This window comes from Phocoena sinus, chromosome 9 (genome assembly GCF_008692025.1).
Source record: "Phocoena sinus isolate mPhoSin1 chromosome 9, mPhoSin1.pri, whole genome shotgun sequence".
Classification (NCBI taxonomy): domain Eukaryota; kingdom Metazoa; phylum Chordata; class Mammalia; order Artiodactyla; family Phocoenidae; genus Phocoena; species Phocoena sinus.
In genome coordinates, this window is record NC_045771.1 from 4,637,110 (window position 1) to 4,664,172 (window position 27,063).

At 40.4% G+C, this 27,063-nt stretch overlaps 1 protein-coding gene across 13 annotated transcripts in view; it reads right to left on the reverse strand.

Moving 5' to 3' along the window:
- The window catches only part of ACTR3B (actin related protein 3B), an 80,203-nt gene extending 54,825 nt beyond the window's left edge, over positions 1–25,378 (reverse strand). For 10 of the 13 annotated variants that reach the window (XR_004351383.1, XR_004351384.1, XR_004351382.1 and 7 more), the window contains exons 1-2: positions 25,205–25,372; positions 8,627–8,682 (exon numbers count right to left, since the gene is read on the reverse strand). Coding sequence is in view for 7 of the 13 variants with exons in the window: in XM_032642686.1 (XP_032498577.1) it covers positions 8,627–8,682; positions 25,205–25,248 (100 nt within the window). In the remaining 6 variants the exon portion in view is untranslated. Of the gene's footprint in view, positions 1–1,470; positions 1,603–8,626; positions 8,683–25,204 lie in introns of all 13 variants that reach the window. The other 3 variants (XM_032642691.1, XM_032642689.1, XM_032642690.1) reach the window with 2 other exon arrangements.
- Positions 25,379–27,063: the final 1,685 nt, after the last annotated feature.

The window sequence follows — 27,063 nt, forward strand, 5'->3', positions numbered from 1 at the left end:
GGCTCTGTGATCAGTGATCTTTGATGTTACTACTATGGCTTGCTGAAGGCTCAGATGACGGTTAGCATTTTTTAGCGATATTTTTTAATTAAGGTACATACACTGTTTCTTTAGACATACGCTATTGCACACTTAACAGATGGCAGTACAGTGTAAACATAACTTTAAAATCGACTGGGAAACCAAAATTCCGTGTAACTCGCTTTATTGTGATATTCACTTTATTGCAGTGGTCTAGAACCAAACCCACAACATCTCCAAGGTATGCCTGTATGTAGGTTAAAACTAGAAAGATGGAAAAAGATACTCCACAAAAATATTAATCAAAGAAAGTATGAGTGGACATACTGCTATCAGAAAACGTACACTTTACAGCAAAGAAAATTGCCACTGATAGAAAGGGACACTAAATAGCAATAGTCAATCTGTCAAGACAGAGCACTCCTAAATGTGTATGTACCAAAGAATGCTGCAAAATATGAAACAAAAACTCAAAGGAGAAAAAGACAAGTCCACAATTATAGATATAGACTCTACCTCTCTCTCAACTAGTGATGGAACAAGTAGAGAGAAAATCAGCAAGGATACAGAAGAACTCAACACCATCAACCTACAGGATCCAACCGACATGAAGAGAACATTCCACCCAACAAGAGCAGAACACATATTGTTTTCAAGTGCACATGGGACCAAAATAAATCTAATACTGGACCATAAAATGAACCTCAACAAGTTTAAAAGAATTAAAACCATAAAAGTGTGCTTTCTGACTACAATGGAATTAACTCAGAAATCAATAACAGAAAGATAATGAGAAAATCCCCCCAAATACTTGGAAACTAAACAACATAGTTCTGAATAATCTATGCATCAAAGAGGAAGTCTCAGGGAAACTAAAAACTGCATGAACAGAATGAAAATTAAAATACAAAGTATTAAAATGTGTGGGACACAGCTAAAGCAGTGCTAAGAAAGAAATTTTTAACACTACATGCTTACATTAGAAAAAAGAAGAAGTCTCAAATCAAAATCTAAGTTCCCACCTTAAGAACCGAGAAGAGTAAAATAAACCCAAAGCAAGAAGATGGAAGGAAATAAAGAGCAGAAATTAATGAAATTTGAAACAGAAAAATAGAGGAAAATCAATGAATCAAAAAGCTGATTCATCAAAAGTTAAAACTTTTGCTCTGCAAAATACCCTGTGAAGAGGATGAAAAGACAAGCTAAATGATGGGAGAAATTACTTGCAAACCACATATCTGACAAACAACTCATATCTAGTATATACAAAGAACCCTGAAAACTTAACAGTAAAAATACAAGCAACACTATTAAAAAATGAGCAAAAGACACGAAGAGACATTTCAAAGATGATATTCAGATGGCATAAAAGCGCATGAAAAGATGTTTGCCATCACTGGCCGTTAGGGAAACGAAAATAAGGAGAATGAGACATCACTGCATACTTACTGGAACAGATGAAGTAAACCAGTGACAATGGCAAACGCTGTCAAGGTGAAGCTGGCTCTCTCATACATAGCTGGTGGGAGTGCAAAATGACACAGCCACTGTGGAAAGCACTCTGGTAGTTACTGAAAAACACTAAACACAAACGTACCATACAACTTGTGCTATGCACAGGATTTATCCAGAGAAATGAAAAATTATGTCCACACAAAGACCTGTACACAACTGTTCATAGCAGCTATATTTGTAATAGCTAAAAACTGGAAATAACCAAGATGCCCCTCAAAAGAAGAATGTTTAAACATCTGTGGTACACATCCACACACTGGAATAATACCACTTAGCAATAAAAAGGGACAATCTACTGATACATGCAACAACCTGGATGGCACCCAAGGGCTTTATGCCAAATGAGCAAGCTAATCTCAAAAGGACACATATACTGTATTACTCCATCTCTATAACATCCTCTAAACAGCAAAATTATGGAGACGGAAACAGATTAGTGGTGGTCAGTGGGCAAGGACGGTGGAGGGGAGGGATATACGTGTAATTATAAAGAAATAACATGGGAAATAACACGTGTAATTATAAAATAATAATACGTGTAATTATAAAGAAATAACACAACATCTTTGTGGTGATGAAATAGTTCTATATCCTGACTGCAGTGGTGGTTACAGGCATCTACACATGGGATAAAATGACGGAGAACTGCACTTACACTGTTCCAATGTCAAACTCCTGGTTTTGATATTGTACTATGATTGTGTAAGATGTAACCTTTGGAGGGAACAGGAAAAAGGGTACACAGAACCTCTCTAAACTCTCTTTACAACTTCCTGTGACTCTATATTTCAAAATAAATATTTTAAACACAAATAAAATATAGTTGTAAGGTATGTATGAGCTTGTAAATTATTTAAACAAATTAAAAAATAAAGCACCTCAGTTAGCTATAATGATGAATCAAAACTAAGATGATTAAGCTTAAAGAACAATGTAAAAGTTCTGCAGATCAAATATATATATATATATGGGTATAGAATGTGTATAACCACAAGACACAGGCTATTCTCCAAGTGCTAAAAAGTCATCGGAAGGCAATCTAAGGAAGATTATCAGGGAGAGTATATCTAAGGAAGAATACACCTAAAGATTTAGATAAAAATTCTATATCTCAAGAACACTTGCTACAGCAGTTGACAGACAACAGTAATTATTTTTTAACATTTATTTATTTGTTTGTTTATTTGTTTGTTTGGCTGTGCCAGGTCTTAGTTGCGGCACACAGGATCTTTGTTGCTGCACGTGGGATCTTCGTTGCTGCACGTGGGATCTTCGTTGCGGCATACGGGATCTTTAGATGTGGCATGCGGGATCTTTTAGTTGCAGCATGTGGGAACTTTAGTTGCAGCATGCAAACTCTGAGTTGCGGCATGTGGGATCTAGTTCCCTGACCAAGGATCAAACCCGGGCCCCCTGCATTGGGAGAGCAGAGCCTTAGCCACTGGACCACTAGGGAAATCCCGACAACAGTAATTTTTAAAATAAAAATATCCAGTATATTTCTCAGAAGAATGTCACACATTTTACTAAACCTTCAAACAATAATTCCTAACTTATATAAACTATTCCAAAGAACAAAAAAGAAAGCTAACAACCTCATTTCATAAAGCCAGTATAATTTTGATGTACAAACCAAACAAAACTGGTACAAAATAAAGAAAATTATAGACTAATCTCACTTTTGAACATTGATAGAAAAATCCCAAATAATAATTTGCAAATACAATTGAGCATGTACTTGATATTTCATAACCAAGTAGGGTTTATCTCAAGAATAAAATAAGACTGTTCAACATTTGAAAAATATACCAATGTAATTCATATTTGGAGCCTAAATTGTCAAAACCACATAATCATCTCAAGAGATACACAAAAAGCCTTAAATGTCAACATCTATTCATAATTTAAAAAAATTTTTAAAAACCTCTTAGTAAACTAGGGCTACAAGGGCACTGTATTAACCTGGAAAAGCATTTCCACAAAAACCTACAGCAATCACTAGTGAAACAGCAAAATCATTCTTTTTAAAATCAGAAAGACAAAAGCACCAGCTATCCCCAGTTCTAGTCACTGATAGAAGTTCTAGCCAGTGCAGCCGGATCAAGGAAAAAAATATGAAGTATTGGGGTTGGAAGAGACATAATAACCATTATTTACAGTTAATACAATAGCTTGCATAGAAAACTTAAGAGAACCTGCAAGCTATTCGAACAAGTAAGACAGGGCAGCAGGACTGTTGGATTCAAAAACAACTTTAAAAATTCAGCAGCATTCCTACTATGGTGGCGACAATTAGAAAATTTAATTTAAAAAAAATTCACAACAGCAAAAAACCATAAAGGTACCTAAAAATAAATATGGCAAAAGGTATGTATGAGCTTTTTAAAGAATACTGAAAAACATAAGAAACATGAATAAACAATAAAACATATATACCATATTCCTGGATAGAAAAATTCAATTCATAAAGATATCAAATTTTTTTAATATTTATTTATTTAGGCTGCGCCGTGTCTTCGTTGCAGCATGCGGGATCTTCGTTGCAGCATGCAGGATCTTTAGTTGCAGCATGCATGCGGGATCTAGTTCCCTGACCAGGGATCGAACTCAGGCACCCTGCATTGGGAGTGTGGAGTCTTACCCACTGGACCATCATGGAAGCCCCAAGATATCAAGTTTTTCCCAAATTAATCTACAAATTCAATGTGTCTTTAATCAAAATCCCATCATAATTTTTCACTGACCTTAAACTGATTCTAAAATTTATGATAACGAGTAAGGGCCTAAGAATAGCCAAAGCTACTCTGAGAAAGAAAAAGGAGAAAGAACCAGACCTACCGGATATAAAGAGACATGCCTAAGTAACAGTATTTAATACAGTATGAATTTGCAACAGAAAAACACCATAAATATTCCCAACCATATACAGTGCCTCAATATGATTGAAGAGGCACCCTCCAATAAGTGGTGCTGGGGCAACTGGCCTTCCATTTGGAAAACAATTAAATTAACTCTCTCTCCCACACCATAAAAAAAAAACTTTTTTTCTTAGAAGAAAATACAGACAGTCTTTATGACCTTAGACTATAAATGCATTTTTTTAATAGAAACAAATTATAAAAAAAGTAAGACTGAAAAACTGAACTACATGAAACTTTTAAACTTCTGGGATTAAAAAATAATTTTAAAGACATCTTAAAATAGGAGAAGAGGGACTTCCCTGGTGGCGCAGTTGTTAAGAATGCCCCTGCCAATGCAGGGGACACAGGTTTGAGCCCTGGTCCGGGAAGATCCCACATGCCGCGGAGCAGCTAAGCCCGTGCGTCACAACTACTGAGCCAGCGTTCTACAGCCCAGAGACACAACTACCGAGCCCACTGCCACAACTACTGAAGCCTGCACACCTAGAGCCTGTGCTCCGCAACAAGAGAAGCCACTGCAATGAGAAGCCCGTGCACTGCAACGAAGAGTAGCCCCCGCTCGCCGCAACTAGAGAAAGCCCACGCACAGCAACGAAGACCCAACACTGCCAAAAATAAATTAATTAATTATAAATAAATAAAATAGAAGAGGATATTTACAAGACATTAGTATTCAAAGTATACACAGAGTTTCTGTAACTCCATAAAAAAGACCAAAAAATGCAACAGAAAAATGGGCAAATACACAGACAATGAAAGGTGCTCAACCTTCCTAGTAATCAGAGAAATGCAGACTTATAAAATAAGACATCATTTTACATTCATTAGACTGGCAAAAATTTAAGTCAAATAAGATCAACTGTCGTCAAGGATGTGCAGAATCAGAAACTCCCATCCACTACTGATGGGCATTTAAATCAGTCCAGGCGCTTGGAAAAGCCGTTTGGCAATATCTGACAAGGCTGAAGAGGTGCATACCTGAGTGATGAAACAACCCCATTTCTCATGTTTTCTCTTGGGAAACTAGCACATGTGGCTAAGAAGATACTTACTGTATCATTTTGTACAACAGAGAAAAAACTGGAAAATGCCCAAATGTAGATTCATGTATTAGATTTTTGATCCAGATCTGTATATAGCAACACTGATACATCTTAAAAACAAAATATTGAGGATTTAAAAAAAAAATGCAGAAAGTTATTTATAGTATAATTATCATTTTTGAAATGTTTAAATTCACAAAATACTACATACTGTCATTGTATCCTGCATCTGTAACAAAAGGATGAAGCGTGGACTGAATACAGCTAATGTCCAGCAAAGAAGGGAGAGCGGGGAAGGACTGGAGGAGAGGAAAGGGGGCTGGCACTCACACGGATGTATGCCTGTATTACGTACTTACAAGATGCAACTGTGTTAACATTTGTTCATTCTGGATGGTAGGTAAATGGGTCTTTGTTATATTATCTTTCTTTCTTTCTTTCTTTTGTTTTCCAAAATAAAGATTTAAAAGACATTCAGAAACAAAAGCATCTCTCGGCTCAATCCCTGTCTCCTGTCTAGACCTTTCCCCAGAGCATCAAACCTTTTACCCAGTTGCCTACAGGACGTTTACACCTGAACTCTTCAAACATCAACTGTCTAAAATTTCTTTCTCCTGACCCCTCCCACATCCTCTTTCTATGGATGTGATCACCACACATACACTCGTCTGCCTGAAACTTTTCAATGACTCTCAACTTTCTCCAACAACTTAAAGGAAAAAAAAAATAGGTAGAGAAAACCTTTCTTCAAACAATCAAGCAAATTCTGCACAGAAGCTCAAATAAATAAGATACAGGCAAGGCTGCCCTGGTGGACCAGGACAGGGCCCGGCGACTCTCTAGCCTGGGACAAGGCCCCTGAGGGAGCCTGGGAAACAATGTGAAGGTTCCCCATTTGCAAAATAAAATGACAATTCCTTAAGATACAAGTGCTGGCACTTCTCCACGTTCCCAGCCTGCTCTCCCACCACCGTCTGCCTGGGGGGTGCCTCCCCTCTGTGCCCACCAGAACCAGAAAGGCCCTGTCCTGGCACTCTCCACACAGCCACACACGCACAGACAAGCTCCCTTCTCTCTTTGGAAGCCACTTTGCATCTTGAACTTCACCTTGTGAACAGAGCCTCTGTAACAACAAACAGGGTTCAGTTGCCAGGACTGAGAGCGCAGCAGGCCTGCTGCCCAAGGTACCCGAGGTCCTCTGCCCACCTGTCCCAACGCGCTCCCTTCTGTCCCCCACGGCTTCTCTAACTCTTGCAACAAATTCAGCCAAGGGTATAACTCTTCCTTTACTCCTGCCTCCTTGACCTTTTTCTTTCTAGCTTCCACCACTGCTGTTCTCAGCACCAATGTGAGAGCTGCCACGCCTGCTGACAGTGAATGGGATCCTGCTAATAGCTGACTTCAATCCCCTCTCTGTTAATGATGACAGGTGAAGTGGTGCAGCCAACTGAATGCTGCCGACAACTGTATTAAAGCAAGAGGTGCAAGGTAATCCTCTTAGAGCTGCTGCACTTCACAAGGTTAAAACTAATCTGCTTTGAAAAATCATAAAGTCCAATTCCAATTTACCAATTCAGCATGGAATGATCCAGTTCTCTGGCATTCACAATATAAAATCCACAGAAGACTGATCTATCCTACAGAATGCCAACTGTTATGGACTGAACTGTGTCCCCTCAAAATTCCTATGTTGAAGCCCTAACCCGCAATGTGACTGTATTTGGAGATGGGACCTCTCGGGTTAAATGAGGTCATAAGGGTAGAGCCTCAGTTCCACAGGACTGGGGTCCTTATAAGAAGAGGAAGAGATACCAGAGGTCTCTCTCTCAGCCATGCACACACACAAGAAAAGGCCATGTGAGGACACAGTGAGAAGGCACCATCCACAAGCCAAGGAGAGAGGCCTCACCAGAAACCAACCCTGACGGCACCTTGATCTTGGACTTCAAGCTTCTATTCTGTGATAAAATTAATGTCTGCTGGTTAAGACATCCAGTCTACGGTATTTTGTTATGGCAGCCCTACCAGACTAATACAACAAACCATGAATTTAAAATGAGGACCAGCAGACCAAGCGTGCCTATTGTCAAGGACACCCCATCATAGTAACCAAGTATTTAGACCTAGAAAATCAAGTTCATGATCAGTTATCCAGCAAGCAAGGACCTGGAATGAGGTGAGTTAAATGTTCTCAAGGAATGAGGGCGCACTTTCTAGCAATCTGAATACCTGTATCCACCAGAAAGGCTTTGGTCTCCCTTGAACAAATACTAAGAACTCGGCTTCTACCCCGTCGCTCTGCGAGGCTGCTCACGCTCTACCAGGGTCAAACAGCCTGTTGCTCAGAAGTCCCTGCGCCCACGACAGCTTACAGTTTCTAAGATCGTGACTTATCTTACAAGGGCTACATTTAGGAGGCAGAACTTCACTCCACTCTTGACTGACATACCTGCCTCTTTGGTAAACGGTCTCCAAAAAATAACCCGGAAGTTAAACAGTTTCAGAGAAGAATTCTACCCTGTGGACAACCAACCTGACCTTGGGGTCTCCTGTGAATAAAGAGTGGGCAGGATGCACTCTGGCCAAAATGTGGACATTTCTTCCCTTATTATGCTATACTGACTAACATTTAAACAAAAACAGAACACTTCAGAACATAATAAAACAGGCCTCTCCTTTCAAAAAAAAAATATATATCTTTCAATAAAGTGAATAGTGTAATACAATAGATAGTCCACCAAAGTGCTAAGTTAATAAAACTGTACTTACTTAAAATTACAAATTAACCTTAAGGAACCACATATACGTCTTTTAAGTAGCTGAGACATGTATGACTGAATGAAGGCCTCTGCCAACCACCCAAGATGAAACTCCAATGACTGTGACAAAGGACTGTATCAGAAGAGAATCAAAGGACTAGAAAGTGGGGAGGGTTTAGGTGACAGCTACGGCCGATAGCAATACTCAGCAGCCAGATGGCAACATAAATAACTCCCCAGTAACCAGAACAATCATCTAAAAGAAGACGGCAAGTAAATTCATATACCGTGAAAAACAGAATTAGAATGTTTAGAACAATTATAAGAAACACAATCCTTTATAAACCGAGGGTGGAGCTTTACTTACATGAAGGAATAATGAACTGTGGCTCAGTGTTGCCTGCGTAGCCAAGCTTGGTATACCTAAAAGCACAAAGTCATCAACACATGTTTAGATAATAATACTCTCCTCTATATCCCATTAATGTCTTTTATTATAAGCTCTCCAAGTCCTAAAATATCAAGACTGAAAATACACCCGTGAAATTAAAGAAAAAAAAAAAAACAACCTCGTGATGACTAAGAATCAAATGCTAATTTCAGATAAGCGAGCAGTTACAAAAACAAAATATTATGCCTGCTTCTACTGGAAAAATTCATATATTAACACATGAATTACATTTGTGTATCCCTAATAATTTTAAGCTGCTTTTATATTCTTTTAATCTTTACAAAAATCCTACAAAGGAAGTAAATATTATCCCTGTTTTGCAGATGAGAAAACTGAGGCACTGAGAAGTTCATTAAGCTGCCCAGAGCCAAACAGCTAGTGAACAGAAAAAGAACCCAAATCTAAATATGCAGGCTCTAATTCCAGAGCTGCCTCTCAAAAAAATGTACTTACTTCCCAAACTTCATAAACTTTTGGGGGGGTTAGGGAATTCCATAATTTTCTTATAGTGTCATGGCACATGTCTAGAAGAGCTACTGCCAGGTACTGAGAGTATCCGACAGAAGGAGCTCTCTATCATCTCATTTCAGAACGAGCCCATCTTCTGTCAAGATACTCTTTATGATGGATTCCAAAAGTCTTAACTAAAATGAATGCCAAAATACTACCATCTGTTCCAAAAGCATTTGCTTATCTCCTAAATTAAAAAAAAAAAAAAAGTGGGGTGGGGACCACCCCCCGGAACCATCTGCTGGAAATGTGACCCTGGAAAGACTCCTGAGTACCCCCCTTCTCAGCAGGCCCTCTGTACCAAGCGGTCAGGTGGAGACAAGGAGCCATCATTCTGCAGTAATGCTCCCGAGGAATAAAAACACTTCCTAGCAGTGCTGAAAGCAACTTTATTAATTCATGCTATTTTACAAATTATTTCAAGATGCTTGATACTAAATTTTTTGATGTAATTAATACATTCCAAGTTCTAATAAATTAATTTTATGATTTTTAAATGTATTTTAACCGTATGTTAATTTTACTATTTTTGAACACACATTAAATAAATAAGGTTTAGGGAGACAAAAAAAGAAAGTCGGGGCCACTTAAGTCATGCCTTACTGCTCAGTCTCCAAGGAACTAAGGTCTTGGTGTCACAAGAGTTTGGGCAAGGCCAGGCCCTGAGACCCGTCAGGCCCAACAAGGAGTTTATAAAAGGCAAGACCCATCTGAGGGCACTCCCAAGTTCCACCGAAGCACACAAACCAAGTGGACCCACAAGTCCTCGACTCCAGTGCTCGCCAGACCCAAAAGCAGAGTCGAAGCCAACCCAGAGCCCAGGGGAGGCAATATATACTGAACTTTAAGAATTCCGGATCATCTTCAACTGAACCATTTTTCTGGAAGTAAATTCCAAATAACAAATATAAACGAAGTGAATGACTGACCCAAGGCTAAAGAAGTCCAGAGAAGCTAACAAGCAGGCCAGAAATCACTAGAATCGCTGCACTGCACCTAAGTCTGTGCTTTTAACAGGGGCCACTTCGCTCACCAGCCACACCACCCACCTCGTACTTAAAGAAGCCCACCCTCCCACACTGTTAGATTATAAATTGCAGGATGACCAGAACAGGGGCCTTCTTTTTTTTTTTTTTTCTTTGCGGTACGCGGGCCTCTCACTGTTGTGGCCTCTCCCGTTGCGGAGCACAGGCTCCGGACGCGCAGGCTCAGCAGCCATGGCTCACAGGCCCAGCCGCTCCGCGGCATGTGGGATCTTCCCGGACCGGGGCACGAACCCGTGTCCCCTGCATCGGCAGGCGGGCTCTCAACCACTGCGCCACCAGGGAAGCCCCAGGGTCCTTCTTCTTGATTTTATCTCCACCCTGGCACAGTCCTGGCTGTGGCAGACACTCTATAAGTATCTGCTGAAAGAGTTCTTACCAGGTGTAAGAAAAGACAATCACTGGCAAACTGCTGGGGAAGGAACCAGTGTTTGAAAGGGAGGGATGCTGACAGTCAGAAAAACAATTTGATGGGACAAGAAAAGATCAAAGACAATTGTCTAATACAACCTCTCACACTTGGTTTTGTCTAACAGGGTTATTTCAAAAAAAAAAAAAAATACCTGAACCAAGTATTAATACCACTGACCCTCTGAACAACACACGTTTGAACTGCACAGGCCCACTTATGTGTGGATTGTTTTCCAACAAATATACAAAAATATATGTGTACAAGATCGTGTGCAAGACTTACACTGAACTGGATAGCCTATCCTTACACAGGCACAAGGTTAGGTGATATATAATATAAAATTAATAAATGAATCAACTATATACTTCAATAAAAAAACAAAATGAAAAAATAAAATAAAATTAATAAAATTAACGTGTTCATTTTCTTACTTTGCTTTCATAGAGTTACATTATAGTATGCCTCCCTCTCTCTCTCTCTCTCTCTGTCTCCAGTACTTGGAGAACCTGCAGATCAGTCTATCATCACAGGTAAGTAGTGGTGTTTAAAATGCAACAATGTTTCCAAAACTGTATTATGAATATGACTGTAATACTGTTTACCATAAAAATTCTATAACAATTCATCCATCAGTGTATAGGTGGGCTACCGAGAAGCAGATGTATCAATTACACCAGGTTTCCATCATACTGCTGCCTCTCCGTTATTAATGCTTGAAATGCATTGTAAATAAATATGAATTCCTTTTTCACATTTTCTTTTCATTTTTGATGTCTAGTGTTAGTAACACATATAACATCTACAGTGTTTTGTATAATACTGATGTAGGTACTGACAGATGATTCATCTTGTAAACAGATGATGTAAACTTATGGTACCAATAAATACAGTACAGTGCCATAAATGTATTTTCTCTTATGATTTTCTTTTCTCTAACTTACTTTAAGAATATAGCATATAATACATAAAACAAAATATGTGTTAACCGACTGTTTATGTTGTCAGTAAGGTCAACAGTAGGCTATTAGTCGTTGTTTTGAGAGAGTCAAACGTTATACACGAATTTTCAACTGTGGGGCGGGGGGGTCAGTGCCCCTAGCCCCACTGTTGTTCAAGGGTCAACAGTATAGAAAAATGCTAACCTTTATTAAAATTAGGCGCTAAGTATCATTCATGTCCGTTATATTACTTCTAGTATTTCTGAAAGGCAACAGAGTGTATTGTATTGGTTGTGACCATGCACTTTGGCACCAGACTGCCAAAGTTCAAATCCCAGCTCTGTTATTTGCCAAATGCGTAACTATCTGTATCTCAGTTTCTCCATCTGTTAAAAGGAGGATCATAATACAACCTACCCCCTAGGATTAGTGAGTTAATATATTAAAAAGATAAATAGAACGAGCACTACAACAGTGCTAGCTATATGTTTCAGTTATTTTTTACTATTATTTTTCTGTTATCTTTGAAATATTTCCTAATTTAAATTTTGGGGGAAATTTTTTTATTTATTTATTTATTTATTTATTTACTTTTGGCTGAGTTGGGTCTTCGTTGCTTCACGCAGGCTTTCTCTAGTTGCAGCAAGCGGGGGCTACTCTTCGCTGCGGTACACAGACTTCTCATTGTGGTGGCTTCTCTTGTCGCGGAGCACGGGCTCTAGGCGCATGGGCTTCAGTAGTTGTGGCACATGGGCTCAGTAGTTGTGGCTCGCAGGCTCTAGAGTGCAGGCTCAGTAGTTGTGGAGCACGGGCTTAGTTGCTCCGCAGCATGTGGGATCTTGCCAGACCAGGGATCGAACCCATACCCCGTGCACTGGCAGGCAGATTCTTAACCACTGCGCCACCAGGGAAGTCTCTGAAAATTTTTTTTAAAAAAAGGACGTTCTGTGTCCCGAATCATATTACTCAGTCTTTCTGCCGTGCCCACTCTAAACACCACAAACTAATTTGTGAAGTGATGGAGATAAACTGCACCAGCAGTGAAACTAAAAGTACTACATGTCCTTCGACAACCATGGCTCAACTCCATCCCAAGTTCTGTGCCCTGAAATCATAAACAATGGCCCACAGCAGCAAAAGGTCAGGCTGCAGAAATGCATGGGGCCCTTTTCAGGCCCACAGCTCTAAAATTCAACTACATACTGATGATGCCACTACCACATGCCACTTGGCATCAGTTGCTAGAGTGTTCAGATTCTGAAGTCACCATGTTCTGAGACAGCACAGCCTTCACAGGAGGGAGGCTTTCTGTCACAGAATCACATGAGTACCTTGCAGCAGTAACATTCGGCAAACAATGATCTTCATGACTGAGGCAAACTAACATTAAACTATATTAATATTTGTAGGTACTAACAACTAACTATGAGGTCTTCCCTTCCTTTGCTAGCAAAACTGAAACAATTAAAACCACTGGCAAAAGCACAAATTACTCAGATCACTTTATGGTAATTTAATGTCTTTGAATCTTCCTGTGCTATTTTTTATATAGCATCAAATACACTTGAGGTTTTCTCACTTTGAATAATCACAACGTAAGGAACATGTAACAATATTTTTTAAGAGACATTTAAATTTTAACAAAATCTTCATCAATACAGTTTCATATACAACTTCAACAAGACCCTATTAAACAGAACACTGTAAATATAATTAACAAGTGTCCCTCCTAAAATTCTCTCCTAGGAGGACAACCCAGTGCTAGATTGGCACACCTCATTAGAGATGATCTTACAATGGTGCAACTATACAAAGAACACAACCAAAAAGAAATCAACAAGTAAAACACAACTCTTAAACAGGTAAAGTGTTCAAGACACCATTTATGCAAACAAAGAAACATTCCAACCAGTTTACTAGCTAGAAATTATGTAGCAGGCATATATGAGGACACTGAGAGAGGGAGAGGAGGGGAAACACGGCCCTTGTCTTCAAAATGTTCCCCCAAATGTTCACCTGTTAGACTCACAAACGCAGAAAACAAACTTATGATGACCAAAGGGGAAAGAAAGAGCGGGGAGGCAAAAATTAGGAGCTTGGGATTAGCAAATACGAACTACTATATATAAAACAGATAAATAACAAGGTCCTACTGTATAGCACAGAGAACTATATTCAATATCTTGTAATAATCTATAATGAAAAAGAATATATACATGTATAACTGAATCACTTTGCCATACACCAGAAACTAACACAACATTGTAAATCAACTATACTTCAATTTTAAAAAAAGAAAAATGTAATGTAAAAATAAATAAATGAAAGCCGTACAATAAATGATGTGAATTATACTTTTTTTAAAATGGTCACCTGTTAGAAACATGATTTCAGATTGAGTTTTTCATGGTAGCATGGCCCACATTATCTGGCAGGTGAGTTTAAGATCATCTGGGTAGGCATCTAGAAAGAATGTACCAAGCCTGACTGATCAGATCACCTGGGAAGCTTCTGAAAATACACATTCCCAGGGCCTGTCCCAGAATCACAGAGAAGGAGCCTGGGCATCCGTATTTTAAACATCCCCTGCCCCTCCCCTGCCATGGTTCTGACGATCAACCAGCCCAGGAATCACTGACTAAACTGTACCACATGCGATCACCTGTGAATTTTTAGGTAACGCTAAAATTAGCGTTTTAGGGAAGCTCCCCTAAAACGGGAGCTCCCCTAAAACGGGAAGCTCCCCATCCTCACGCTCACGTTCTAACAAAACCATCTACACCTACCAGATAAAATGTACCTGTAATGTTGAAGTTTAATACTGGCTAGAGGCTCAGAAGAAAGGACTCAGATGTACAGAGTCTGTCTTATTTAGAATACTGTCTGTTTAAGTATTCTATGGGAAAAAAATGTAGGAAATGCTTTTCAATGCAAACTATTTATGTAATTAGGGTGTGATGCAAACAATCTAGTAGTGGAAAAAAAAAAAGGCTCAAAACAGAAATAGTTAATCCTTAGGAAGACATAATGGGCAGGGGGTGGGGGGGGGGTGGAATCTCTCAAACCAAAAGACAGTGAAAAACTAGAAGCATTCCTACTGAAGACAGAATGAAGCCAAGGAGACCCACCACCATAACTCTCATTTAACATTGTTTTGGAAGAACCAGATAATACAAATCACAAAGAACTAAATAAAAGGAATAGTACTGGGAGAGAGGAGGCAAAATTTATTTGTAAATCATAATTACAGACCTGGAATATCAAAGGAAATTAAGTGAAAAACTAAAAGCAATAGGGAATTCAGCAAGATGGCCAGTTACTCAATGAAGAGACAAAAATCAGCAATTTTCCTACCAGTAACAAGTGAGACTATACACTGGATGAAAAGATCCCATTCACAATGCCAACAACACAGAAAAATATTACCCTTGAGAATAAACCATATGATGTGAAGAACTCTCCATATACAAGGAGACAAACAGAAACACACCTTATTCATACAGGAGGAGTCAAGAGTTTTAAAAGAAACATCACATATCACTAAATTCACCTATAAATTTAATGCAAAAGCATTCAAAACCTGGGCCAATACTGAAGAAGGTGGTAGTAAATTATACATGGGTGTTATTAAAAGGCTGAAGTGTCATTACAAAGAGCAGTTTCACATTACCTATCAACATTATAAATGCATATACCATATTATCCAAATAGTTTTAAATGCATACACCCTACTGTCCAAATAGCACATTTCTAGGTATTTACCCCACAGAAGCACTTTTACATGTATGAAAAGATATGCACAAAAAATGTTCTCTACAGCATTATAACAGCAAAACAACGAAAAAACTGTAAACACTCAAATGCCATAAACAGAGGATAAGCTATATTGCAATCATTCAATAAAATGCAACACAGCCAACAAAAATGAAGCAGACTTATGTTACTGGCCATATATAGATATAATTTGAAAACAGTTTTGCTAAAAAACCAATGGGTCAACAATGAAACCAAAGAGGAAATTAAAAGATACCTTGAGAAAAATGCCAGTAAAAACACAATATTACACAAGCTATGGGATGCAGCAAAAGCAGTTCCCAAAGGGAAGTTCATAGTAAAAATAGTTGCAAAACAGTATATTTTCATATTGTGAGGGAGTTAATGGGGCCCACAGTGCTGGGTTCAAAGCACAGCACTAGCTCTGTGACTTTAATCCCTCCTATTTTAGTTGCATCATTGGTACAAGGTGAGTAATAACAATCCCTACTTCAATGTTAAACATTACCATTTCTGGAAAATACCTCCTAATTCAAAAAGTAAAAGGATCTCACAGTCAATAATTTTATTTTACTACTGAATGTTATCTGATGTGTAGTCATGATCTGTATTTCTTCCATGAATTGTCCTTGATAATTTTTCTACTAGACTTTTGGATCTTATCAATTTGTGTAAACTCTTACATACTGAGGATATTAATGCTTGCTCATATATATTACTAATTTTTCTGAGTTTGTTGTTTACCTTCAGTTATACATTTTCTGAAATATAATTGTTTAGGGGCTTCCCTGGTGGCGTAGTGGTTGAGAGTCCGCCTGCCGATGCAGGGGACACGGGTTCATGCCCCGGTCCGAGAAGATCCCACATGCCGCGGGGCAGCTAGGCCCGTGAGCCATGGCCGCTGAGCCTGCGCGTCCGGAGCCTGTGCTCCGCAATGGGAGAGGCCACAACAGTGAGAGGCCCGCGTACCACACACAAAAAATATATATATGTATGTGTATATATATATATATAATTGTTTCAACAATTTAGGTGATCAAATCTGCCAGTTATTTTCCTGAATAATTTCCTTTGCAGTTTCTACCTTGAAAGTCTCTCCCTTTACTAAAATTCTGTATCATTTCTCTTCCAGTTCTGTGTACATCTGATATACCTGATACATGAAGAGACACATCAATCAGATTTTCCCAAACATGTGTACATAAGGAATTAAGATCAACAACTTTTATATTAAAAGGCTTTGATTTTTTGTTTGTTTATTTGAACACCATCTTCCCAAAGGACAGCCAGCACGGTGGGGGCAAGCATCTTTCTCAAAAATACATAAACTAAGCTTACAGACTGCCAGCCATATTCTCAAACTCAGTGCTACCTTCCACACATCCCCTGACCTGAGACCTTTTCTCATACGGAAATCAGGACAGACAGAAGATACGGAAACAGATCAATAGCTGCATAAAGCAAGACCAAGAGTTACAACTCTGCCTGTTAACCAAATACGTTCTCATAGTTCAAACTTCCAAACACTCTAAAAAGGTACCTATAAAAAGTCTCACTCTCACTCCGACACCCATCTACCCCATTTCGCCTTCCATCCTATTCTCATGTAACCTCCAATGTCTCTTTCTGTAAATAAAGTATATCCTTATTTGCCCCAAACATTTTAAAAGGTCCTTGTGCAAAACTTCTTTCGCTCCTCTTGTTAAAGGCCCCTCTGCCCACAGCAGTAACTGCCTGCCTGCAGTGAGGAGGATTAATCTGACTACCGTCAACTCAACATACTTATATATATCCCGCCTACAACCATGTGTCTAGAGCAGAAGGTGACAATGTAAGCTCGATTAATTTATGTTTGAAAGTGGAAATGTCACATTTTAAAACAGTGTTTTTGAAACTGTATCCTGCAGGGAGGTTTTTTTGATTGAGACCTCTTATGAGGTCCAGTCTCAAACGCCCAACTTCAACCAGAATAGCTCTACCCCCTCCTAAGATGTTTTCAGTTTTTAAAAAAGTGACTACACTGACTCAGAATATGATTTTTTTTTTTTTTTTGCAGTACGCGGGCCTCTCACTGTTGTGGCCTCTCCCGTTGCGGAGCACAGGCTCCGGACGCGCAGGCTCAGCAGCCATGGCTCACGGGCCTAGCCGCCACGCGGCATGTGGGATCTTCCCGGACCGGGGCACGAACCCGTGTCCCCTGCATCGGCAGGCGGACTCTCAGCCACTGCGCCACCAGGGAAGCCCCAGAATATGATTTTGATAAAACTAAAATTGCTCCCGCATCCTAATGATAGAGTTCTAAATAATATACGCTCCCCACACTGTACACTGTATATTAACATATGATCAAGTTCTTCAAACGTTTCTTGGATTGTCTGTCATACAGAAAAGGGTAGTCTTTGTTTATAGGACAAAGTTAAACATGTAAGTTCAAATTTATTAATTATTTTATCTAAATCCAATATCCTTTCTTTTCTCTTTCTCTATTTGATCTGTAAATTTTACATTACCCTATATACCTGTCCATTTCTTCTTCTACAGCAGCATTCTTTGCCCTATGGCTAGTAAATATAAGATCATGACGTGTGGCCTCTTTGGGGGTTTGGCGCATTATCAAGTGAACTCTGACTTCCAAGGTAAAACGGTGGACTAAGCATGATCTAATTTCACTCTGTCCCGAAGCCCCACTAAAACCAAAGCAAAATGATTTTTTTAAGATATATAAACCACAACAATAGGGAGAAAAGAAGAGGAGGTAACAGCAAAATTCTGGCCCTGGATAGCAGAGGACCAGTAGTAAGTGGCTTTGGAGGTATATAAAATCCAGCAGTGGGCAAAGCTGAGAACCAGCCCAACACACCCCGGATCCTGAAAAGCCCCAGAATGGGTGGCTGCACAGGCACCTGTGGAACCAGGACTGAAGGGCCCAAAACACGAAGCTGAGGTGATACTGCTCCCTCCCGCCCCACACCTCGGGGTGACCACCCTTCCCTGACCCCCGCATTCCCACAAGCAGACTCTAGAGAGTGTAAAGCCAAGGGCCTTTGGACTCCCAAGCCACCTGGCCTGGGCGAGTCCGGGAACCATTCTGAAAAGAAAGGGGTTACCTGACTGAATGCAGAAAAACGTTGACGGCTCAGAGGCCCTCTCCCACGCCCTTCTCTGCTCCCAACTCAGCTCTCACACACAACACAAGCACCCAGACCCCACCCTCCAAGCAGATGATCAGAAGTATATCCTCTGGGGAAAATGACCAGCTCAAGAGGAAAGAGCCAAAGGCCATAAGACCAGGAGATTTCCCAACAAACAACCCACCTATATCACCCCGGTGAAGTTCAAAATCAGTAAGTCATATCTACACACGCAGGCACTCAATAAGGCAGCAGTTAACTTTCACAAAGCAAGAAGAAATAAACAAGAAACACACTAGTGATAGGATCACTTAACACACCATTCTCAGTTAAAGAGTAAGTGGACAAAAAAACTGGAAGACCTAAATAACATCATTAATAAGATAGCTCATACAGATATACACTGAACTCCTATCATACCAATAGGGAATATTCCTCTTTCCAAGTACATACAGAACATTCACAGAATTGACCATATCTTAGACACAGTGAAGTCTAAAGAATAGAATATAAACAGCACTCTGACCATAATGTAATAAAACTAGAATTAAAAACAAAAAGGCCCTTTTACCTGAAATTTTTAAAACATACTAGTATAGAAATATTGAGTTAAGAGGGAAATTCAAAAGAAAAATACAGAAATGTCTTGAAAACGATAATGAGAAACTATACCCAAATCCCTGTAGGTAAGGAATACATGTAGTTAAAGACATAACAGCCAAAATTAAATACTTTTTCAATATAAAGGGAAAATTAAAATGAATTTAATACCCAACTCAAAAACAACAAAAGAAAAGGAAGGCAGAAGAAAGAAAAAAAAGTAGAAATAAATCAAAAAACAGAAAAATAGAGCTTCCCTGGTGGCGCAGTGGTTGAGAGTCTGCCTGCCAATGCAGGGGACATGGGTTCGTGCCCTGGTCCAGGAAGATCCACATGCCGCGGAGTGGCTGGGCCCGTGAGCCATGGCCGCTGAGCCTGCGCGTCCGGAGCCTGTGCTCCGCAACGGGAAAGGCCACAACAGTGAGAGGCCTGTGTACCACAAAAAAAAAAAAAAAAGAAGAAAAAGAAAAATAACAGAACTAATAAATAAACCCCAAAGCTTATCTTTAAAAAAAAAAAGATCCACAAAATAGGCACATCATTAGGTAAGTCATGAAGAAAAAAGGATGAAAACAAAATAAATTTGAGCAACAGAGGGAAAAATAGCCATAAAAACAAAGATTTTTTAAAATCATGAGACTAGTACATACATAAATTTGAAAAATCTAGATGAAATAGAATTCTTCTTTAGACAAATACAACATACCAAAATTGATTCCACTCGAGGTAGAAAGTCTAACCAGCCTTAGAAGAAATGTAAAGGGCAGCAGGACTCTCCTCTCAAGAAAGCACTAAGCTCAGACAGTTTCACTGGGGAATTCTACCAGGACTTTAAAACTCGGATAATCCCAAAATTACTTAAACTATTCCAGAGCACAGAAAAAGAAAGAAAACTTCTTAATTTGTTTTATGAAGAGAGTGTAACACCGATCCCGAAATCTGACAAAGAATGCACCAGAAAACTAAACTATAATTCATACTAATACTGACATGAAAATCTAAATAAAATATTAACAGAATCTACCTACACATCAAAAAATAATGCAGCACGATCAAGTGGGGATTATTACAGAATGGAAGAGTGGTTCAATATTAGGAAATCCACCATATTAACTGGCTAAGGAAGAAAACCACATGTTCCATTTATTATAAAGAAATCATACAACATGCAACACTCATTCATGTTATAACATTCCAAAATATAGCAGTTGACAAATACTTTCTTAACATATTTGTATAACTTTCTTAACATATATTTGTATACGTGTGTAAGTATGTACATACACACAGCAGCCCAAAAGCCAGCATCTTACTTATTTTGGAAACACCAGAAACTATTCCACTAAAGTAAGGAACAAAAGGATAATGCCCACTAACTCCACTCCTATTTAACATTATTTGGAGGCAATGGCCACTGCAGTACGTCAAAATAAAGAAAAGAAAAGGCAATCAGAGCTCCTAAAAACAGAAAGGAAAAGGGAAAGCAATCTCTATTTGCCAATGACAAAATTCTGTATCTGGAAAACCCTAAAGATCAAGGGAAAAATTCATACAAACAATAAGAGCATTTTGTAAAGTACATTATAAAATTAACACAAATACAGTTTATGCTGAACACCTGCCTTCCTTCTGGGACTCTGGAATTCTGGTCTGTGCTAGGCAGGAGGTGCCATGACCAGCCCCCAATAAAAACTATGGGCACTGAGAAAGGACTCCGGATGCTTGCTCCTGGTTTCCTCCAGACTCTGCCCCATGTGCCTTTTCCCTTGGCTGTTCTTGCTTTTACCTTTTCACTATCATCCTGTGCTTGTTCCTAGCAAATCAATGAACCTGCGGGTGGTCTGTGGGACCCTCACCACACCCCAATCCATAAAGAGCTTCTAAAAATAAAGAAGCAAAAGACTTAAAACCCCACAGAAAAACTGGCTAGAGAAACGAAGAGACAGAAAACAGAAACGCAAATGCCTCTTAACCATACGAAAAGATGCTCATCTTCCCACATAATAATATAAGAAATTCAAATTAAAACTACAATAAGATATCATTTCCTACCTTCTAGATAGGTAAAAAAAATTTTACTTTGGCAATTACTCTGCTGGTGAGTCTGTAAGAAGCCGTAGGCACTCTCACACGTTGCTGGTGAAGACACACACTACTGAGTGGGATCTGACACTGTCTAGCAAAATTACACATGCACTTACCCTTTGACCCAGAAATCCCACTTCTAGAAACCTATCTCAGAGATGCTCCAGCAAAAAATGCAAAAAGACAAATGCACTGCACTGGCTATGTTGCAGTCTTTTGATAATAACAAAATGCTCAAAAAATGACGGGGACGTGTCTAAAAAACTCCAGAAACAGCCTGAATGGGCTTCTGCTGGCCAATTTAAGCATCAAAACAAATTATGGCAATAAGAAATAATAATCCATTGAATACAGTAAGAATGACATAAATAACTCTTTGAACAAGATAATAACCCATACAGACGATAAATAAATAAACGGGAGCCACAGAAAAGTGCATCCTTATAGTAAAATGTTAACTAATAAATGTACAAAATACTGAAGTTTAAAAAAAAAAACCACAGTATTGCAACCATCACTGTGATAATCCATTAGAAGAAGAATCACCACCAATGGATACTAAAACTAATGGCTGAAAGTTTAAGGAAGAGCAGGGCATTTGCACAATCGCATAATCTCTCCACAAATGACATTAATTACAAAGGGGAAAACAGTAACCGTACAATGAAGAAATCTAGTGGACACCACCGTATCCAAATAATCCAAATGAACGTCATCAACTGTCTTCAGCCTTCTGACGGGATGAGTAAGTTCTGGGGAGCTAGTGGGCAACACAGTGATTGTAGTCCATAATACTGTTTTATACTTGAAAGTTGCCAGGACAAGTGGATCTTAAATATTCTCCACACACACACACAAAAAAAAGGTAATTACGTGACGGGATGGAGGTGTTAGTATCATAATGTGATAATCATTTCGCAATATATAAATGTACCAAATCAACACGATGTAACCTTAAACTTATGCAATGTTGTGTGTCAAGTACATCTCAATAAAGCTGGAGGGGAAAAGCCTTCTGACGTGATGCACTGAGAAGCTTTGACATCACTTCTGTGGTACTCCTGACAAAAACACACACCCTGTATCTGTCAGAAAGAAACACCAGACGAGCCTAAATGGAGGAACATGATCCGTAACAACTGACTGTCAAAAATGTCGCTGTCCTGAAAGACAGAACAAGGCTAAGGAACTGGTCCAGTGAAACGAGACTAAAAAGACATGATGACAGGCAAACACAGTGTACGGTGCCGGATGAGGGCAGAGAGCTGCGCGTCCAGAGACATAATGGGACCATTCATGGGATCCAGACTTAGTAGACAACTCTACTGCATAAATGTTAAATTTTCTGATTTTGATCACTGGTCTGTGACTATATGAGAGAAGGTCTTTGTTTCCATAAAGGATACACTGACGTATCTTGGTATAAAACAGTACGATGTCTGCGACTTACAAACAGTTCAGAAAAATAATAATGTGTATAGCATACAGAGAACAATAAAGCAAATGTTAATAGTTGGTAAACTGGATAGAGAATATACAGCCGGCTTTTCAGTACTCTTACTGCAGCTTTTCAGATCTGACATTTTTCAAAGTAAGTTTAAAATATAAAAATCTTCAAAAATACGAGAAGTTCGGTTAAGAGAAGTAACACTAGTTTTTGTGGGATATTCTCTGAACACTAGTAATTCACTTAAGTAAATGAAACTTCATCTCCGGAGCAGGCAGAGCCGTGGTCCACATTATCGCGGCTCACCTGCGCTCACTGAGCTGGTCTCAGGGCTCATTAGAGGAGGCCAGGCTCCCAGGGTGAAACTTATTTGCAATTAAAAAATACGATTTAGTACACTGTCTACTCAATCATTAAGGTCCTCTATGTATAATTCAGTGTGAATTTTTCTGTTAGAATTTAGTACTAGGAAAAGTTTTTTCACCTGAGAAACAGGTATTTCTCTTCCTTCCCGAAGACAGGAATTACATAACTGATGATGACCCTCTTATAATTCTGTCAGACAGGAAAACTAAGGCCAAATGTGAGGCCGGTCGGCTGCACCACTGGTCTACAGTTTAGGGTGATGCTCCAGGCCCATGCTTTTCCTTGGTCCTAGTTATTTTTAATCTGCATTTTACCTCTTTTTATTGTATTCTGAGGTAAAAGTCAATCCAAAAACCACTTAGCTCTATGGGAAATATAAGAGCTACTAACAAGCTTAAATAAATGTAGGCTCTTCCACGCTGCTCCATCTGGCCACACACTGGACACTGGAAATTTATAATTAACCACTGTTGTTTCCACAACAGAACGTGTCCATGTGAAACCCACTGGGAAGATTCCCGGCCACTGTTTCTACGTCCTGACACCAAAGCCTACGACGGCCTGAAGACGATAACATAACTGGGCCATAAAACAAAGAGATTCTGAAGCTACATCTCCAAGTGAGATACCACCTACCTCACAAGGTCAAAACTGAGCACCACATTTTAGATGTTCACAGCAAGAATGATGAGTAAGGTCCCCAGCTTACTATTAGAAGAGGTATGACAAACCCTGTGGGTACGTGTTATTGCTTCTGCCAAGAAATGCTTTGCATTTCAATAGTTTTACAAGACCAAAACCACAAAAACAAAAAATCTCACGTGCAAATGTGAGAAGGAAAAATTCTTTTACCTACTTCCTGCACTCTTGACACAAACAGACCTCAGGTGGGTGTGGGGTGAACACCAGTTCCTGGGAGGAGGGGTTGAATAAGGAAGCCAACAACTGGGCGGGGGGTTAATATCAATACTGGTTTGGGCTTGGGTTTTGGATAGCAAAACAACTTCTAAAATAAAGAGCCCCGGAACTTCTGGTACAATGTGTATTTCAAAAAGGAAAATGAGTACAAGCAAAGAGGCAGTTTTTTTCCAGCCTGTAACCACCACCGGTGGCTTCAGCAGCAAAAGGAAAGAACGATCCGTAGGAGACGGACTGAAGCAAATTAAAGAAAACACCCCTACAAGGTTGTCAAGGAAACTAAACCACGTGCATTTCTCTACAGAAAAGAATCAAGGCTAAGGTGAACATACCATGGAATATTTTGTGGAAAAAATGATTAAAACCCCATCTTGAAAGATCTTTAAGAGGCTAAATTTACTTCCAGGTTTATTAGGTACTTCACCTACACTGCAAGGAGGCAAGCTTGAATTTCTAGACCACCAGCTAGACGGATTCGGTGAGCACCTTCCTAAAACCAGCGAAGCGGGGGCCACTGAAAGTACAGGAAATTTCCTAAGGTCTCTTTTGCATATCCCAACAACATCAAAAGAAGCAATCACACCCCAAAAGTAATGCGAAATAAAAACTATACCACAAACAGGCTTTCCCAAATTTAGACTTTCTGTTTTTCAAAATGGAGTCTTTTTTTTTTTTTTTAAGTGAAAAGGCAACTCTATGCAAACTAAAGCAAGAGCTTAGCCCGAAAAAACCATTCGCTCCTGGAAGAGAGCAGAGTAGGCTGCAAAAAAAGGTGTCAACTTGGGAGATGAATATAAAAACCTCCACAAGTAAGTGAGAATCACGAGCAAGGAGAAACGGCATGCGTTTGGGAACCCAAAACGAGGGCCCCTTTTAAGAACGTGAAAAGGTAGGGGCACCGTCAGACAGGCAGAAGGCAAGTGACGACAGCGGGGTCTGCAGCCGCCTGCCTGAAACCTGGCATCCCGGGAGGCCCCGGCCGAGCGCGGAGAGAGGAGGCGGGAGGCGAGGCGAGCCGGCCCGACTCCTCCCCTCGGTCCTCTTCGCATCAAGGGGAGCGAGCTCCGCGCGTGGCCCTCGTGGGCGTGGAGGAAAGGAGCGGGGCGCGGAGACGGGCCGGCCCCCCCCGAACCTGCCCAGCTGTAGGCCGAGACCCGGGCCCTGGGCGGAGCGCCTCCAGGTGAGAGAGGGGGCGGGCCGCGGGCAGGTGCTCGGCGCCGGGGCTAGAGCGGGGCCGCGCTGGAGCGGGGTGGGCACCCGCAGCTCTTACCCGGTGCCGCAGTCCACCACGCAGGGAGGCAGGGAGCCCGCCATGCTCGGCACGCGCGCCGCTCCGTCCACGCTGGCTGCCCGGGAGGGCCCGCCGCCGTCCGCTTGCCGCGTTAACCGCGCGCCGCCCGCTCCCGGGAGCCTCTGCAGCGCCTCTGCCGGGAGCCCGGATGCTCTCCTCAGCCCACGTGACGCCTCCCCTGACTGACCAATCACAGCGCGGGCACGCCCCGTTTCCCCGTCCCCGCCCCCTGTCCGCCATCTTTAGTGCTGGCGGCGGAGCCTCGTTGCCCATACGTCCAACCTTGCTGCTGGAGAGCCTGCGGGCTATTTTTAACTGACTTACGGTGAACGTGACCCCGTTTCCGAAGGCTGACTCCTTCTCATCCTTTAAGTCTCCGCCTAAATGTCACCTTCTTAGATTAGTTGTCTGTGATCACCCACTAGGTGCCCTCCCTGCACCTTACTCTCTTATCTCAACAATCTATTGCTTTCATTCACAACATTTGGAGCAAATTTATATTTTTATTTATAGTCTGTCCTCCCATTGGAATATAAACTCCGCTAGGATAGGGCTCCTGAATATCTTACCATTGATCACCAGATGCTTAGTACAGTATTTGGTGCATTCATGGGAGGCACCCAAATGTTTTTTGAATGAATAAAGAAAAAAATTGCCGTTAGAATTCTTATACCTACCAGAACACTGCATGCCTTCCTCTATAAAAGAAAAACCTATAAAACAAACGCATGGTCAGCCTTTAGGAATGAATGACCTTAGATTGGGTTAACACTACCCCAAGATCATTATGGAAAATGTTTTCAAGTAACAAAGATGGGATGATGTCCCAAAGTTCTTACTGGAACCCTGGGATCAAAGTAAGCAACCACTTACCGACTATGTTATAAAGGTACTGAAAGTCCCACTTCCTTCCTCCTCCCTCCCTATAATAAATTCCTGGCATTATTTTTTAGGAGCTTTCTGGAGACATAGTTCCATGTAGTTTAACTGGTATTAAAAGCACATGTTTTTTTTTTCTTGTTTTTTGTTTTTTTGGAGGGTCTTGCCAGATGGCTTGTGGGATTTTAGTTCCCCCGACCAGGGATGGAACCCATGTCCCCTGCAGTGGAAGTGTGGAGTCCTACCACTGGACCAGCAGCTTTTAAGTCCCTTAAAAGCACTTTTAAACTGCTTTTTCCCTAGGAAGAGTAGTAGATTAGTTGGTCATGCTAGGTAACCCATGATCCTTCCTTTTTTTTTTTTTTAACCTATTCAGTTCAAATAAGAGCCAGATCTAGAAATTTTTAAAGGGAACTAGAAAGAAAAGTAGAAGGTGGGAGGAAAAGGAAAGGTCAGGAGTGTGGAGGAATCCCAGTATAGGACCCAGAGGCTGGGGGCAAAGGCTCACTCCTTTGTATTTTGCCAAAGCCCTGCCCAGCCCCACTTTTCCGTGGCCGTCATCAGAATGTTGTAAACTCTAGAGTGCAGACTGTCAGCACTGCCACATTTTTCATTCGCTTAATACATATTTATCAAGTGCCTACTATGAGACAGGCCTTGTATTAGATTGGGTATGAAACAGTAAGTGGGACATTTACAGTCTCTGCCCCCAAGACTTTAGAGTCTAGTGAGAGATAGCAACAGTAAACAGGCAGTTGCAATACAGTGTAATCCAAGTTGGCGCAAGTCCAGGGTGCCCAGAAAGCCATTAACAGGGCACCTAAACCTGTCTTGGGAGTCAATGAAATCTTCTCAAAGCAATGGTGTCTAAGCTGAAAGCCAGAAGGTGGGTGGAGAATAGCTTGATGGTGGAGAGGGTGGGGTGGGAGAATGTTTCTGGGATGGGAAACACATCCAAA